The sequence below is a fragment of the Lepisosteus oculatus genome, chromosome 2 (genome assembly GCF_040954835.1).
Source record: "Lepisosteus oculatus isolate fLepOcu1 chromosome 2, fLepOcu1.hap2, whole genome shotgun sequence".
Taxonomy (NCBI): domain Eukaryota; kingdom Metazoa; phylum Chordata; class Actinopteri; order Semionotiformes; family Lepisosteidae; genus Lepisosteus; species Lepisosteus oculatus.
In genome coordinates this window covers 76727729-76743829 of record NC_090697.1, presented here as the reverse complement: position 1 = coordinate 76743829, position 16101 = coordinate 76727729, and the positions used below count along the sequence as shown (strand labels likewise).

The following is a 16101-nucleotide window of genomic DNA, read 5'->3' as shown; positions in this document are numbered from 1 at the left end:
ATCTGTCTTCTTCAGTGAGGCCCAGTTCCAGCTGTAATCCAGCCAGGTCCTCATCCTCGACACTCAGCTCTTCAGAGCTAAGTCTGTATCACCAGTGTAGAACCTGCAAACTGATGGGTTTGTATTTAATTCATCTTGAAACAGTTAAATCTGTGCAGGTCAGTTTTCCACCACATCGTGCTCAGTTACTCTGAAGACACAGAAATGAAGATTTTGTTCTGGGCATCAGATCAAGGTGATGAACTTTCGAAGCGGTAGTATAGGTACCTATAGTCTGATTCACTATTAACTGAAGTGATAAGAATTGAGGACATGTAACGTTTGATACGTGTCTAATGTGGTTTTGCTAGCTAAAATCTTAAAATTTTAATGAGAGAATTAAAATATGTCTGACGTGCATAATACCAATATTATTTCTGCATTCATGTTTTTATCAAATAATGGTTTGTCCCAAATTCGTGCGGCTACTTTCGGCGGTGAAAATTGAGTATTGGGACCAGCAGGAGGAGCCCGTCTCGGCTACCGCAGGGGTTAGACATGTTAATCGCAATAGAAAACTACTGCAACTGCTATTATTGTTGTTGTTGTTGTTGAAATATATGTGGGAAAATGGGAAGATGACTTGCTGTTTCTTACACGAGCTGTTTAAGAATGTATTTACACCTTCAAAGTTTCGTTTTTATTTTATACGTAAGGGATTCCCCAACATACGCATAGAGAAGTCTTACTTTTAGTATTTCTTAAACATTTGATCCCATTTTCCCTAATGCTGGGTGGTTGGAGGTTGGAAGGAGATGCACACCTCACGATCTAATGTATATGAATGTATATGGCTCTGCTTTGCCCAAGATGCATGAAGTGACGCGCGGAATACGTGCTCACACAAGGCGCAGAGGACTCCCTCATATTGCACACTTTGGGGGAAAAAAATAAAAACACGTGCAACAGCATCACGACTGTTGTGGCCGTGGGCTCCTGTCGCATTGGCGTGCCGGAGTGGCACTGCGGCGGGGCAGGAGTTCGGAGTCTGTGGCGCGGAGGGCGTCGGCGGTGTCGGTGTTATCGGGGCGCGCGCTCCAGCCCTCCAGGCTCGGGGGTGATAAAGTCGGGCTCCCTGAGCCAATCACGAGCAGCGCGTGCACCCAGACCCCCCCTCTCCCCCCCCCTGTCGGTGCTATAGCCCCGCACAGCGAGTGGCTGAAGTGCTGTTTTAACGTTCGTCCTCAGTGCAGGTCAACAGGTGAGTCTTGGCGATTTACTTTCTCTCTGAAGCCACTCCTTCGGCGACGCATCGGAGCTCACTTGAATCGTTTCATTCTTAACCTTTTAATTTTTTGATAAATAAGTGTTGTTGTTTTTTATTGTGCTTTACTGATTTTCATTAAACCTGTTGAAAAACCTGTAGAAAACATGGTTAAGCAGAGAGAGAGAGAGAGATCTTGCACCTGTAAGAAGTACAGGTTTTCTTTCCAGACGCCGAACCGAGGACAGCGCCGGTCTGGCACAAACTTCACAGACGCTGAAAAGGTCGAATTCGTTACCTATCCGCCTCCTTCTTTTGGTTATTTGTGACTCCTGCTGTTCACCGTGTTGATTATTGGTGGCGGTTGATCTTTGCTGTAGTGTTATCGCTAGTCAAATGTTCTCTCGCTCTTCAGCTTTGTTTCTCAAAAGATGATTGAAGACTTAAGTAAAGTCTAGTTGTCTAGATTTCGGAAGAATGCGATGAATGTTTTAAGCTGTGAGCTACCTTGCAAGTACTCTGAGCTCATCAGGGGGTGGTGAGAGACGCGATCGGCGCTCTCTGGTGTGAACTGAAGTCCAGGTCTCACAGGAACATCCAGCCTTTTGTCCGGCATATTGTACCGCTATCCCTCGCAGTCTGCGCTGTTCAAGACTGAAGAGACTGGGTTCCTTCACACTGACATCCTGACAGTGTTGACTGCTTAAAGCCGGTGAATGTACACTGTATGTGACTGTTCTTTTCTGATAGCACCTAACGGGACACAGGAGCTGCTGTATATACAGGGCAGTGGGTGGCGTATTTCGATGAATGTCGACCGAAAGCGCACACAAGACAGGAGGCCGTTCGGTCTGTCGAGCTTGTTTGATCCGAGGGTCTCGTACAGACACTGATTATAACATCAAAGCGTCTGGATGACGGATTGACTCCAGTTTGTACAGGTGTGGAGACAAACTGCAAACACCTTACGTGCTCTTGAAGGAATCGCAGACCCCTTTGACTGATTTAGTATAAAACAACTGAACGTTTAAATTAATCGTGAATTGTACGACGTGCACAGCGACAGTTACCACACGCCGGTATTTTTATTAAATATTCCCTCGTCCTCGAATTATGTTAGTGCATTTCAAAGTGAGAACAGGAGGCACTTCTTTACACAAAGGGTGGTGGGAGTGTGGAACAAGTGCGATACCCCGGCTTCTTTCAAGACACAACTACCCCCACAATACCAAAGGGCTGGAGTGGTCGAACGGAGCTGTTCGTACGGTCTTACTCCCGGACGGCGCCGGGGCCGGTTTTTATCTGAGCTGCCCTTGTTTCCTCGACTCGTGATCTGTTTCCCGGTGGCGCCGTTACGTTCTGGGTTCCGAAAAGCCAAGCTTTATAATTTTAATATTTAATATAAATATTAATATTTAGTATAATAACTGTACGATATTATAAATTACTAATTTACTTCTCTGCAGAGGTTTACGTATACACAACGTGGTCTTTTGAGAAAACAAGTGGATGAACAAAGTTTAAGGAAACACCTGATTGCAATAGTGCAGCACCAAGAAAGTCTGTCATATAGACAGTAGGGGCCATCATCGGCACTTCTGTGATGTTCGTAGCGGTGGTGCCAGAAACAGCTGTACAGTAACTGTACCAGGAGGAGCTCGTTCACCAGAACCCAGCTGACGCACCGATCCTGCTTGTTGATGCGCGGAGCTCTCGCGTACCCGTGACGTGCGCGGTTCGGAGAACTCTTCAGCACCGCGCGCCTGGGCGGGCACGATAAGCGAGTGCGCGTTTATCTCCGGCCCCCAAACCCCAGCTCTTAACCCCCACACCCAGCCAGGTACATCCACGCCTGGTGCTGGGTAGCTTTATTTGTCGCGTCTCTGTGAGGAGCAATAGAAATTATAATCTTGTTACCCACGCCTCATATGCTTTTATTTGGTTTTAATTTTATGTGACTCGTTTTTACGTCTACGCGGTCTATCAATCTGTACCCGTTAATAACAAATCGACAGATACCTTAAAAGTGTTAGCTTTGTTTTAGCTAATCGGCTAAAATTTTATTCTGATTGGGAAATGAGAAGTTTCAAAGTAAAGACAGAGTACTGCTCACTGCTTGTATTTTTGAACATGTACAAAATGACTATAGGGATTGATTTTCGTTTTTTTCCCCCCGGTGAGTGGTTCAGAAGAGCCTAGCTGAGCATAATAAACATGTTCTTTCCTCCTGCCCCAGCTCAGGCATTTCCCTCCTGGGAAACTCGTGGTTTCAGGAGCTCTGAGTGTTGACCCACTTTTTTTTAACAGTGTGGCTTTGGGTTCAACTCGAGATTCCCGGAGCGCACAGTAAACTACGCTCGTTCAAGCGCCTGTTTCACTGACCGGCCACACCGGCCCTGCGCCCAGTCAGCTCTGCTCCACAGCCGTCCGCTCGGGGATGGGCTGTTTCCAAGCCTAATTCCACCGAAACTGTACCGCTGGGCGATACGGTTGACCTGAGGGTCAGTTCAGGACAGCGGACACGCACCAAACAATGCGCGCAAATGCTGGGAATACGCGGAAAGTCCAACCTAACGATTCGCTCTTTTATCATTCAAATTGCTTCTTCACAATAAAATCACAGCCCGGGGAGTCTTCCTGGTAAAGCAATGGTTACACAAACCCGCACAGAAATTCCTCTGGAAAATCCCTTAAACCTTCCTAAGAACAGGAGCAATGTTAATTCTCTCGGGGCCGGACCGGACGATTCTTCACAGACTCGACGAAAACGTCACATTCAGAGCTTCACTAAGTATTTCCTTCTGACCCCTAATCTGCTTACGCCAGCAACCCAGGAATTAGCCCGGTAGGCAGTGAGCGCAGAACGGAGCGGGGAACGGGTTCAGGGCGTCTGAAGGTAGAGCAGTGAGAGACTGACTGCTCTGACTCGAACAGCACCTGAGCTCCCCTGAAGCAATGGATAACTTCACATTAGACTGCGAGGTCACCTTCACTGAGTCGCCCTTGACTGATGTATAATTTCAGCTGCTACTTTAAAAGGTGCTTTACTTAAATCACAGTGGGAGCCTATCCCACCAGCAGACTGTCCATAGCAGGCTTCCAGGTTTTCCCGATTTCCCATGATTTACTCTTCTCCCACCCGTTTCTACAGCCCTGCCTGGAAGCTTTGCACGGACACAGACCGCTGCAAACAAAGAAAAGCCTGTGCCGAGCCCTCATTTCAGGCCTGATTGCTCAAAGTCATCTTAATTCTGCGTTGAAAGAAGGATAATGCAGACCTGGCTCCGGGGACTCTGGGGAATAGTATTCCATAGTTTCAGGAGCACGATGTCCGAACTGGCAAGCACCAGATGTTCATGTTAAATAGGGGTGCGCTAAGGAAGACAGCATCGACGGGGTGCAGTGGTTGATTTGGGGTGTGAAGCTCTTTAGGGCTCTTTAGTCATGATAGATGTCTCCAACATGTCTGCCCTGTGTCCCCTGCAGTGTGAACACAGCTCCAGTCAGTCATGGCTGCTTTCTTGCATCACTGTCCCTTCCTGACCACGGTGCCCAGGCACGTCCTGTGCAAGGCCGGGACCTCCCTCTTCAACCTGGCTGACCACTGCCCCGTCCTCGTCCGCGGAGTGGCCTCCACTGCTGCCCGGCAGCAGAGGGCCAGAGAGACTGCCCCAGGAGGTAAGAGCGACCCCCCAGGTCAGCCCCGGCAGAGCTGCCCCTCCTGCCTGCCCCCGTCTGAATTTCAGAGGCCTTAGAATGCACACAGAGTGGCAATTTGCCCTAATTTACTCCAGACTGTAGGACGTCTGCAGGCTTGAACTGTGTCGGGAAGCAGTGCGTATGAGTAGAAATGGTTGGAAGTCAATTTAAACCCAAAAACATGAGATGCTTATTTACACAAAGGGTGGTGGGAGGGGGGAACAACCTACCCAGCCAATACCCCTGCTTATTTCAAGAAACAGCTGGATGAGATCCTCAGATCAGTAAACTACACACTACTGTATGATCAGTGGGGGAGATTGTGCTCAGTCCTGGGTCCCCTGGAGACCCCCAGTCTTCTAGTCTTCAGAAAGACAAAGGGGGGGTGCACTCGCCTGTCCTGCCATGTGCCCCCCTCGGTGCTAGCGTGGTCCGTGGGGCTCCGAAGAGGAGGACAGCCCCTCGGACTGGGAGCAGAAGCCCATCGCTCCGGGAGCGCGCAGCGGGACTGACTGGCTGGCTCTGTCCGCAGGCTCTCCTCCCCAGCGCTCTCTGGCTCAGGCTGCTGCCCAGGCGGCGGTGTCCATGGCCTCCAGCTGTCCCTTCGTGTCCTCCCAGATCGGGGTGGTCAAGGCCAGCCCGGAGCTGCAGGAGGACATCCAGGCCGCGGACAAAGGTAAAGGGCGGGGGGTCAGGGAGGAGCCTGGGTACAGGAAGCCTCGTGTTTTGATCTTTCAAAGATTTGATTCATGTTTTCTACCTCCGCATTCAATTGCAACTCAAACTCCATAACTATTACAAGGCTATTTTATTTGCCTGATGCTTTAATCTAAGTAACTGGCATTTGCACCCATTTATACAGCTGGGTATTTTACTGGAGCGATTTGGGAAAGATGTTTGCTCAGTGGTTCAGGAGCTACTGTATGTCTCCCCCGGGATCTGAACTGAGAACATTCCAGTCCCAAGCCCAGACTCCTGCCCATGGCTCCACACTGCTGCCTGTTGACTCTGGCTCAGTGGAAGATAATAATATATACAAAAAAAATATATAAACTAACATTTTTGCTAGGTCTGTTGTCACTGAACTTCTACAGCCCTTTTCAAAATAGAGGTTATGCCACTCAAGTGAAGAGCATTCTCTGTATCGGCTTTGTTAATTTGTTCGTTTTGCAATTTAATCTCAAAAAGTCTCCCATGCAGCATGATTGAAGCACTGGATTTCTGACACAAATCAAATCAAAGTACAGTATATTGGCAGTTCTCTTTCTGTTGTAATGTAGCAAAACAATGACAAAATGCAGTGTCTGAATCAGCAGTTCTTGTTCTAAAACACCCACTCCCCCTCTCCCAAACACACCCTCCCTGTCTCTGCCTGTCGTGTTGGGTGTGTCTGTCTGGCTGAGCCTCAGTCTGCAGGTGACTGATGTGCGTTGTCCCTGTGTGGCCTCACCTGTCAGGTGCCATGGGCTCGGTTCTGAAGGGGCTGCAGTCGACTCTGAAGAAGATGCAGGGCTTCGCTGCTGGGTCCGCTGCCCCTGTCTCCCACCTCATCAAGGACAACATGATAACAGGTAGTCAGAGCCTGTCCTGGCACCAGCAGAGACCACAGCTCCACACTCCACAAGGCAATCTGCCGGTGCAGCAGCAGAAGGAAACCACAGCAGGCAACCACCGATTCCATGGGATTCAGTGGGAATAATTCTGCACCTGGACACAGCAGCACCTCGCCTCACATCCACAACCATACATTTCACGAAATGAACAATTTATAAATCAGCAGCGTGTCGGATCACTGTTGAACAGGAAAATATGAGGCATCTGTAGTGAAGCACTACAACACAGACAGGGAGGGAGAACCAGGGGGGTGGGTGATGGATGGAGGAGTGCAGAGATGGACAGATTGATGGAAGGAGGGATTAATAGAGGGGTGGACAGAGAGATTGATGGACAGATGGACGGAGAGATGATGGACAGATGGACAGATGGACAGAGAGATGATGGAGGGATGGACAGACAGATTGATGGACAGATGGACAGAGAGATGATGGAGGGATGGACAAACGGATGACGGAGGGGTGGGCAGAGAGTTTGATATAGGGATGGACAGAGAGATGATGGAGGAGTGGACAGAGGGATAGATGGAGAGGTGGACAGGTAGATGATGGAGGGGTGGACAGAGAGATGATGGATCTCTCTGGATGGGTTAGATAATGGGCCACTCATCCCTCTTGACTTTGATTTGTGCAGAGGGGCCTTGCTTTGAGTACGACAGCTTCTTCGAATCCAAGATCGTAGAGAAGAAGAGTGACCACACCTACCGTGTCTTCAAGACGGTGAACCGGCGAGCCGATGTCTTCCCCTTCGCTGAGGACTACTCCCACCCCTCCACCGCTGCCAAGCAGGTGTCCGTGTGGTGCAGCAACGACTACCTGGGCATGAGCCGCCACCCCCGCGTGCTGCAGGCCATCCGGTGAGCGCCGGCGCCCCCTCTGGACGGGGCCATCGCTGTGTCTAGCTGTGAGCTGTGCACTCCAGTGACCTCGGCGCTAGGGTTCTGGGGCAGGGGTAGGCGCTGTCCAGGCTGTGGGCAGCACCTGGACCTCCTGCCACGGGCCTGGGCAGAACCACTCCACACTGTGCAGATATCAAGGGGGACGTCTACCCAGTGCATCTGCATGTTAGTAATGGCTAACTGAGAAATGTGGCACTAGGTGTGAGAGTGTGCATGTCTGCGTCTGTCCTGGCTGTGATGGACTGGGCATCAATACTTTGCTTGCCAGGAAAGGCTCTGTCTGCCCCACGGCCCTGAATTGGAGGATGCTGACAGAAAATTGCTGGATGGATAGTAGCTCACTGATGTAAGCACTTCATCAACCAGGCAGAGTAGCCTGTTTCCCACCACCCTTTGTGGGAAAAGCCACCTCTTGTTCTCCAGCTGAAACACACTTCTCCTCAGCGCTCCCAGTCCTGCGTCAGCTGTGCGTGACTCCGTGCTCCTCTCCGCAGGGACACTCTGGACCAGTACGGAGCGGGCGCGGGGGGCACCCGCAACATCTCGGGCACCAGCAAGTTCCACGTGGACCTGGAGCGAGAGCTAGCCGAGCTGCACCACAAGGACGGGGCCCTGGTCTTCTCCTCCTGCTTCGTGGCCAACGACTCCACCCTCTTCACCCTGGCCAAGATGCTCCCCGGTAGGCTGGCAGGCAGGGGCGCCCAGGTCACGTCCTGGAAGCCTGGGGGCGCTGTGCCATCTGGCTTCCTCTCCACCTGAGGTCACAGCCGGTCACACCCAGCTGCTCAAACCATTTACTTAACAGCAGCTTTAGGTTCTGAGCTCGGCTCTAATGCGTTTCATTGGCAGCTTTACGTGTAATGAAGGGAATGTGTTGGGTTATCAACTGTACAAGACCTTTGACATCCTGTGTGTGTCTAAGGAAGAAAATAATGAGGTCGGTTGTTTCATTGACAGCTCAGGTGGGAACAAAAACCAGGCGATGGCCGGCCTTTCAGGAATGGAGCTGACACTTCTGCTCTTAGGGATTCATCTTTCCTCGCATGACAGTCCAGCCGTTGTGTTCCGGCACAAATCCGTGTCAATATTGAATATTCCATTGTTTAAATAGAAATAGTAATAGTAAATACTAATGAAGTCCTGCAGTGGCTCAGCATGTCAATACCACAGTTTAATAACAATACAACAGCATGAAAGTGTTACAAAAAAAGAGGGGATCTTTGGCAGCTAATCTCATCCAGGCACTTTTTGAAGGATTCTGCCTAAACATGGTTTTTTGATTCCTTCTACTTCCCCACAAATCAGTAAAGAAAAGAGTGGCCCCTGTTTGAAATTCTGAAATGCCGCTTCGGCTCGTGAGGCTCGATGTGTCTTCGAGCGCCTGTGGAAGATGCCAGCGGCTCCCTCTCTCTCAGACGTCAGGCAGGAAGGGTGGGATCGCGGCACGCGTGTGCTGGGGCTCCCCGCCAGCACGCAGCCCTGGCGAACTCGAACCCGTGACGCGTTCTTGTCGCCCCCCCCCCCCAGGCTGCGAGATCTACTCGGACGCCGGGAACCACGCCTCCATGATCCAGGGCATCCGCAACAGTGGCGCCCCCCGGCACATCTTCCGCCACAACGACCCGCGGCACCTGGAGGAGCTGCTGGGCCGCGCAGACCCCGCCACCCCGAAGATCGTGGCCTTCGAGACCGTGCACTCCATGGACGGTGAGCGGCAGGGAGGGGGGTCTCTTTCCCGTTCGCTTGCAGTCATTGTGCAGTGCTGGGGGCCCCGAGACACCCCAGACAAAGGAGCCGGCTTTTCTCGTTGGGTGGAATCAGTCACCACAGGAAGCTGAAAACGGATCAGGATTTTTATGGAGGGGCTGCAGTGTCTGTGAATGAATTAAAGCGGGAATGCTGTACCGCACCCCACCTCTCCCATTTAAGTCCCAGTTTTCCCCAGTTGAGCTGTATGAGTGATGTCTCCAGCAACTGGAGACCCTGAGTCATCAGAGAGACATAAAACTAAGGTCCTGACTCTCTGTGGTCATTAAAAATCCCAGGCCATTTCTCTAAAAGAGTAGGAGTGTTACCCCAGCATCCTGGCCTAATTTCCCCCTGGCCTTCACCAATCATGGCCTCCTAATAACCCCCTCTCTGAACTGGCTCCATCACTCTGCTCTCCTCCCCACTGAGAGCTGGTGTGTGGGGAGAGAACTGGCGCATCATCCAGGTGGGGCTGCACACTGGTGGAGGTGGAGGGGATCCCCATTACCTGTAAAGCGCTTTGAGTGGAGTGTCCAGAAAAGCGCTTTAGAAGTGTAAGCAATTATTATTATTAATCAGTTTCTTTAGGAAATCATATCCAGCACCTTCAGCTAATGAACTATAAACAGCACTGTGTAGAAGATACATTATTATTACGTTATTGGGCTTTTCTGGAAAGGTAGAATCTGTAATGTGTGTGGTTTCTGAGCAGACGATGATCAATGCGCCTGATTGCCGGTTGTGTTCAGGAGCGATCTGCCCCCTGGAGGAGATGTGCGACGTGGCTCACCGCTATGGCGCCCTGACCTTTGTGGACGAGGTCCACGCGGTGGGGCTGTACGGGGCGCGGGGTGCCGGCGTGGGCGAGAGAGACTCCGTCATGCACAAGATCGACATCGTCTCCGGGACTCTGGGTAGGGACTGGGGCGAACTCTCTGGCCGTGACCACATTATACAAGACTCTGCAGCTCTTTTCTTTAAGGCCAACAGATCCCTAAGTCCTCATATTTAAACCCTAGGCATCTTCACCATCCTTCCCACTAAAGTACATTTGTAAACACATACCCTTCCTTTTCTACCTTTTTAAAGCACCTGCTCTAAAACATCGGAGTCAGGCTGCAGATGGTCCGTTTTTCAGCTGTGATACCCCGGTAGCATTTTGATAAAGTGCCTGTGTCCAGTGGACAGTTTGGCTTAGGGGCTGCTTGCTTGTCAGGAGTGTTTCAGGCAGAGGGAACACGCTTTGACTGCAGTGTGAAAGCCGTGTAGTGACTGGTATTGAAGGTGCATGCCCTCAGATCGATTTGCGCACCTCAGCAGCTCATTTCGCCAACGGCAAACCTATTAGCTTGCAGGGGGATGATTGCATTAAACTCAGCACTGTTAGAGAAATTATGAGTCTGAGTCACTGGACTAAAATCACACTATGTGCAGTCATGCCTCACACTTCAGCTGAAGGACTACAGACTGTCCTGTCTCCTCTTTCTTCTTCAGCTGAGGCCTTTCGGCTCAGCGCTTCTAATGGCAAAACAATTAGCTCCTGGGGCCTGCCTTAAGAAAGCTCACCAGCAGGGGGCAGGCTGAGCTGCTGCTACTGAGCCTGGCAGGGCACTTGCCTTTTCCACCGGCTTATCTGCTGGCTGTGGGGGCTTTATCAGGGTTAGGCTGTGTCAGCAGGGCGCCCTCTCCTGCCCCACCCTCCCTGTCCCAGCAGTGCCCGCTGTCGGCACAGATAACGGTCCCAGCTGGGGATCCTGGAGTCTCGTGTTTATTATCAGCAGGGAGAGGAGGTTACAGAGCAAAATCTAAAAGAACTAAACACAATATATATGATTAAAGCAGCAGCCTTAGTTCTCGTCGTACTGTTAGTAGAAAATAAATTAAAGGAGTAAATTAAAGTAGATGTCATATTAATAGAAAACCTGTGGCAATAATATCAGTAATTAGTAGGGGTAGTTAAAATACTACAGTACAGTCTCAGTAATAACATTAATAGTAGCTAAATAGTAGCTAAAGTACCTGTAGATAATTCAGTTGTTATCATTAAGCCAGCAGTTACTAGTGAGTTACTTGTTTTTCTTTTTAAAGTAGTGGCAGTTTTAAAGACTTTAGTACTGTAATAGTAACACTCAAACTACACTGCCCCCTTGTGGGCAGTTGCTTTCAGAACAATGTTTCTCCACCAAGCACAGATGTCACCTGCAAGAGCTTGTCTGTGCCCTACAGACAGGAACTGCAGAACACGAACACATATCAGGGCAAAATCTGTTGTCCCAAACTTCAGCCATCTGTTACTTCCTTTTACTACATAACAAGGCTCCAGACCCTGTAAGACTGCTTTTTTTGTCTGTGGAAATATCTCTCAAATCTGGCAGTTTCAAATCCGATCTTAAAACTTCTTTTCTGCACTGGCTTTTGAATTCTGTTTTTAGTTTACCAGCGAACACCTTCCTATTGCTTTTGCCTTTGTCATCTTTTATTATAAAAGCCCTGAACATGACATGGCATGAAAGGGGATATATGAAACAAGGATGATTGTTGTTGTAGCAGAAGACGGGGATTAATGATTAACAAAGGTGGAATGGCAATTAAGGCTGGCCCGTATCTTCTGTAGCTGACCAGTGCCCTGTCTGTCTCTGTGCAGGAAAGGCGTTCGGCTGCGTGGGGGGGTACATTGCCAGTACCGCCGCCCTGGTGGACACCGTGCGCTCCTACGCGGCGGGCTTCATCTTCACCACCTCCCTGCCACCCATGGTGCTGGCCGGGGCCCTGGAGTCGGTGCGGGTGCTGAAGGGCCCCGAGGGCCAGGCTCTGCGCAGGGCCCACCAGAGGAACGTCAAGCACATGAGGCAGCTGCTCATGGACGCCGGGCTGCCCGTCATCAACTGCCCCAGCCACATCATCCCCATCCGGGTAGGGTCCGTCAGCACGGGGCACTGCGGGTACTGTCCCAGGCCAGGAATGTAGAGAGGAGCAGAGCTTTACATGCAGATGCAGTATATGTACAGAATGCATGGTTCACAGCACCAAGCACAAAACAGAGCACGCACAAACACAGTACTGTCTGAATTGCCTGCTGCCAGTACTGTCCTGGGCTAGGAATAGGACCTACAGTAATACATACCCTGGCCACGTAGAGAGGAGCAGAGCTTTACATGCAGATATGTATGCATCACAACACCAAGCACAAAACAGAGCCCACACAAACACAGTACTGTCTGATCTGGCTGTATCTTGGTCTGGCCCGTCACGCGGGGTGAGGCACTCAGATTAGGAGTGTCGTCGGGCTATCAGATGGCTAGACCACCCCGCACTGATCCCATGCCGGAGCCCTTGGCCCATAGAATCACTAGAGGAGCTTGACTGGGGGGGCCGAGGGGTCGTTGAGAAGGAAAGCGTGTGTCAACGGTGACGTGTGCGTCAGGTGGGAAACGCGGAGAAGAACTCCAAGGTGTGTGACGTCCTGCTGGAGAAACACATCTACGTCCAGGCCATCAACTACCCCACCGTCCCGCGCGGAGAGGAGCTGCTGCGCCTCGCCCCCTCCCCCCACCACGACCCGGACATGATGGACTACTTTGTGGGTGAGTGGGCGCGGGGTTCCCCTCTCCTTTCTGTGTTCCACACCGTCACCCCAGCTCACCCCGGCAAGAGGTGGCGGCCCCAGCACAGCGGGAGCCTGTCACAGGCAACACTGAGGCGGTTACAGCTGTTTCCGCTAGTGACTGTGGAAAAAGTGAATTAAAGTGAGGAGCCCTGGATTCAGGCTTCCTAAGCTGTGTGCTGTGGAATGGTCACAGTGGAATGGTCACAGGTGTGCCACAGATTCAAAACACACTGGCCTTCAGTAAAAAGCGTGGAACATAACCTTTCCGCAGCTCTTTCCAGAACTGAAACGGAGTTATGTTTCTTTTTCGGTTTGAAGGAAATGTTGTTTCTTGCGATATCAGTCGGGATTATTTTAAAATCATTTGCTGTGCCACTAACAGTTTGGGATGCTAGCAGTGTGCTGTGAGCTTGGAAAGCACTTGGGAAGCACTGTGCTAGGGGTCTTCAGGCTAAGACTGCTGTTGGCAATCCATTCTGTTTCTGTAGGCTGCTTGGCCAGCAAGGAACGGCCTGTCCACCTGTGCTTCAACTGGCCGATGAAACTCTGCTCTGTGTCAGTGTATTGTGCTGGGAGATGAAGAGACAGCCCTGTGTTTCTGATGGGAGCGGCGATGTCGGGCACGGCCTGTATGTCTGTGTGCTGACTGGTGCTCTCTTGTGCTTGCAGAGAAACTCGTGGAGGCGTGGGTGGAGGTGGGGCTGCCTCTGAGTCAGCCTCTGGCGGCATCCTGCAACTTCTGTCACCGCCCCCTGCACTTCGACCTGATGAGCGAGTGGGAGAAGTCCTACTTCGGGAACATGGAGCCCCAGTACATCACCGTGTGCGCCTGAACTGAAGATTCATACACGTTACTCCAAAAGATTCAACATATATCGCCCCTCTCTTCCATGTCCATAGGCCATATCTGCGAAGTTTGGGCTATTTCTGAAAGTGATTGTAGGCAGAAACTCGTAACGTGCTACAGGGGCAAACCAAAATGACAGGTACCACGAGAAATTAGATAAAATTACAAAATAAACGGACACCATCACCCCCCTTGAAAAAGTGCAGACAAAAGCACGTGATGTAATAAGATGGCAACTGGGTTTTCAGCTTCCCATGTCACATGACTTGAAAAACTCAACTATAACTATATCCGCGGTGAGAGTCTTCTTCTTCGTCATGTAGATTTCTCTGTTTACATGACAACTGCTCTACTGATGTGGCCTTTTATTTCACAAAGTAAAACCAAAACCCATCACTTCTACAGAATGACAAGCAGATATGGCCTATAAACAGGTGTGAGGCGTGATATTTAAAATGATCTTCTCTTATTCTAAATCTTGGCTTTTCTTCCCCCCCCGACCCCATCCCCGACTGTGGAGGCTCCCCTGTGGAACAGGATGAGGTTGTGTTGCTGTTCCTTCATGGACTCCCACTCGGTTTACCACAGACAGATCCCACAGTTCTCTTCCATGTGGCTTTCTGTTAACCTCTGGGCATTTCAAAGCATAAGGCATGGGTGAAGAATTCTACTGCTGGCTGAAGAACGCATGGTGCTACCTGGATAGATCTTCAGATTGGCACACTGTGTTCTCTCGGCATGGCGATACCTGCGCGTTGAGCACTTTCTAGTGTCAGACAGCTACACGGCAGTAAACTGTTCTGCACAGAAGTAGTTCCGGTGGTCAGTCAGCCTGTTTCCAAAAGGCCAGAGTGTCGGCAGAAGACTTCAGCTACTGAGGCTCTGATTGCAAGACACTGTGGCCACAAGTTCACAGACACTCCAGGTATCAAACTGCTCTTCTCTCCTGTGATTGATTCTTGCTGTTGCCCATCCATTGTCAGAAACTAGAACCTGAAGCATTTGTGGTAGAACAGTATGCAAAGCAAAGTAACTGCCTTTTGTTTCTAAATGACACAAAATCGGGACACAGCTTCAACCGCAATTCTTCAGGTTCAACAGTGACATTCCACCTTAACTCCTGGAGAAAAAAACAGTTGTTCACCCCATTTCCCTGAGATCACTTAGAATTTAGGAATTCAAAACAGAAGGCATCCTTGGTATCCAGGAATTGAGTCTGACCACAGGAATTGTACAAATGCGTGTTGTCGGAGCTACAACGACAGCCTGTAATATTTTCCAAGTGGGCTCTTCTGAGAGCTCAGTGCTTTGGCATCTTACTAAATCCGGAGTTCTCTTAACCTAATTCTTGATGGATACAGATGTCTTACTAACAGGTAATAGGTTTATTCCATGCTGAAAAAAAGAAGAAAGAGAACACAACGTTTCGGCCGTGGAGCCTTCTTCAGGTGTGAGGGAGAGGGAGAGGGAAGGGAGAGGGAGAGGGAGAGGGAAGAGGGAGCCTTCTTCAGGTGTGTCCTCACACCTGAAGAAGGCTCCACGGCCGAAACGTTGTGTTCTCTTTCTTCTTTTTTTCAGCATGGAATAAACCTATTACTTGTTCCTTTGCAGCCTACGCATGCTGACGCAGCTACCCACCTGAACTACTAATGTCTTACTAACATACATACATATATAACACTTCAGTATAATCATTATAGCTTTATAAGTCTCAAGATATCACTGTTCATTTCAGCACAGGGAGCCCTGCTTCCGAGCCTGTAGCGCCAGAAAATTATCGCTCTGCTGTCCTCGGGGTTTGCATACTTGATGGCTTATATTTGCTGTGGGGAGGGAGGGACAGTTCTCTTCACGTGGAGGGTGACTCCATGCTTGTGTGACTAAGGAGACCTGCCCTCCTCTGCGAAGCTACAGCCTGGACACGTCTACCGAGACGTCGCTGAAACCAACAGGATCCGCCCGTGCTTGTGTGCACTCCATGCTGCGTGTTTCTTCATCTCATGCGGTGGTTCTACTTCGCGCCTGCGCCCCTGCGACGCGACACCGTGATCGAGAAGTCCTCGTCAAAAGCAATACATCGTTTCCGATATCTAATCCGATTATTGTATCGCTCGCCAACTGTTGATTTCGTTGAATGTCAGACGCAGTAAAAATTGGGAATTCGGAATATGGAAATCGTAATGTAATAATAATAAATAACAACAAATAACCACCAAATCTGGTGAAAATCCGAGGTGAACAGCTGAAGGACCAAACTTTCATGTCACATGTCACCGTCTTGGACAAAGTGTTCAGAGGCAATGATTGATTAGATCATACCATAATCTTTTGCTTTCATCATTGTAGGAACTGTGTACAATGTCTTGGTAAACCCAATAAAATCAAAAACCCACTCCTAAACAATGTTGCGTTTTGTCTTTTTAGATAAGATACCCAGGCAGACA

General features: G+C 50.0%; 1 protein-coding gene across 2 annotated transcripts; it reads left to right on the top strand.

Moving 5' to 3' along the window:
* Positions 1-1002: 1002 nt before the first annotated feature.
* On the top strand, positions 1003-16060 carry LOC102686312 (5-aminolevulinate synthase, erythroid-specific, mitochondrial-like). 2 transcript variants are annotated; one of them, XM_015367808.2, is made up of 12 exons: positions 1003-1240; positions 1474-1527; positions 4730-4921; positions 5475-5618; positions 6400-6513; positions 7190-7412; positions 7949-8133; positions 8982-9161; positions 9953-10117; positions 11848-12116; positions 12628-12787; positions 13480-16060. In XM_015367808.2, the coding sequence occupies exons 3-12, from the start codon at positions 4753-4755 to the stop codon at positions 13641-13643; spliced, it is 1773 nt and encodes a 590-aa protein (XP_015223294.2). In that variant the 5' UTR covers positions 1003-1240; positions 1474-1527; positions 4730-4752; the 3' UTR covers positions 13644-16060. The 2 variants fall into 2 exon arrangements, with proteins under 2 accessions (XP_015223294.2, XP_015223227.2); XM_015367741.2 differs by lacking the exon at positions 1474-1527.
* Positions 16061-16101: the final 41 nt, after the last annotated feature.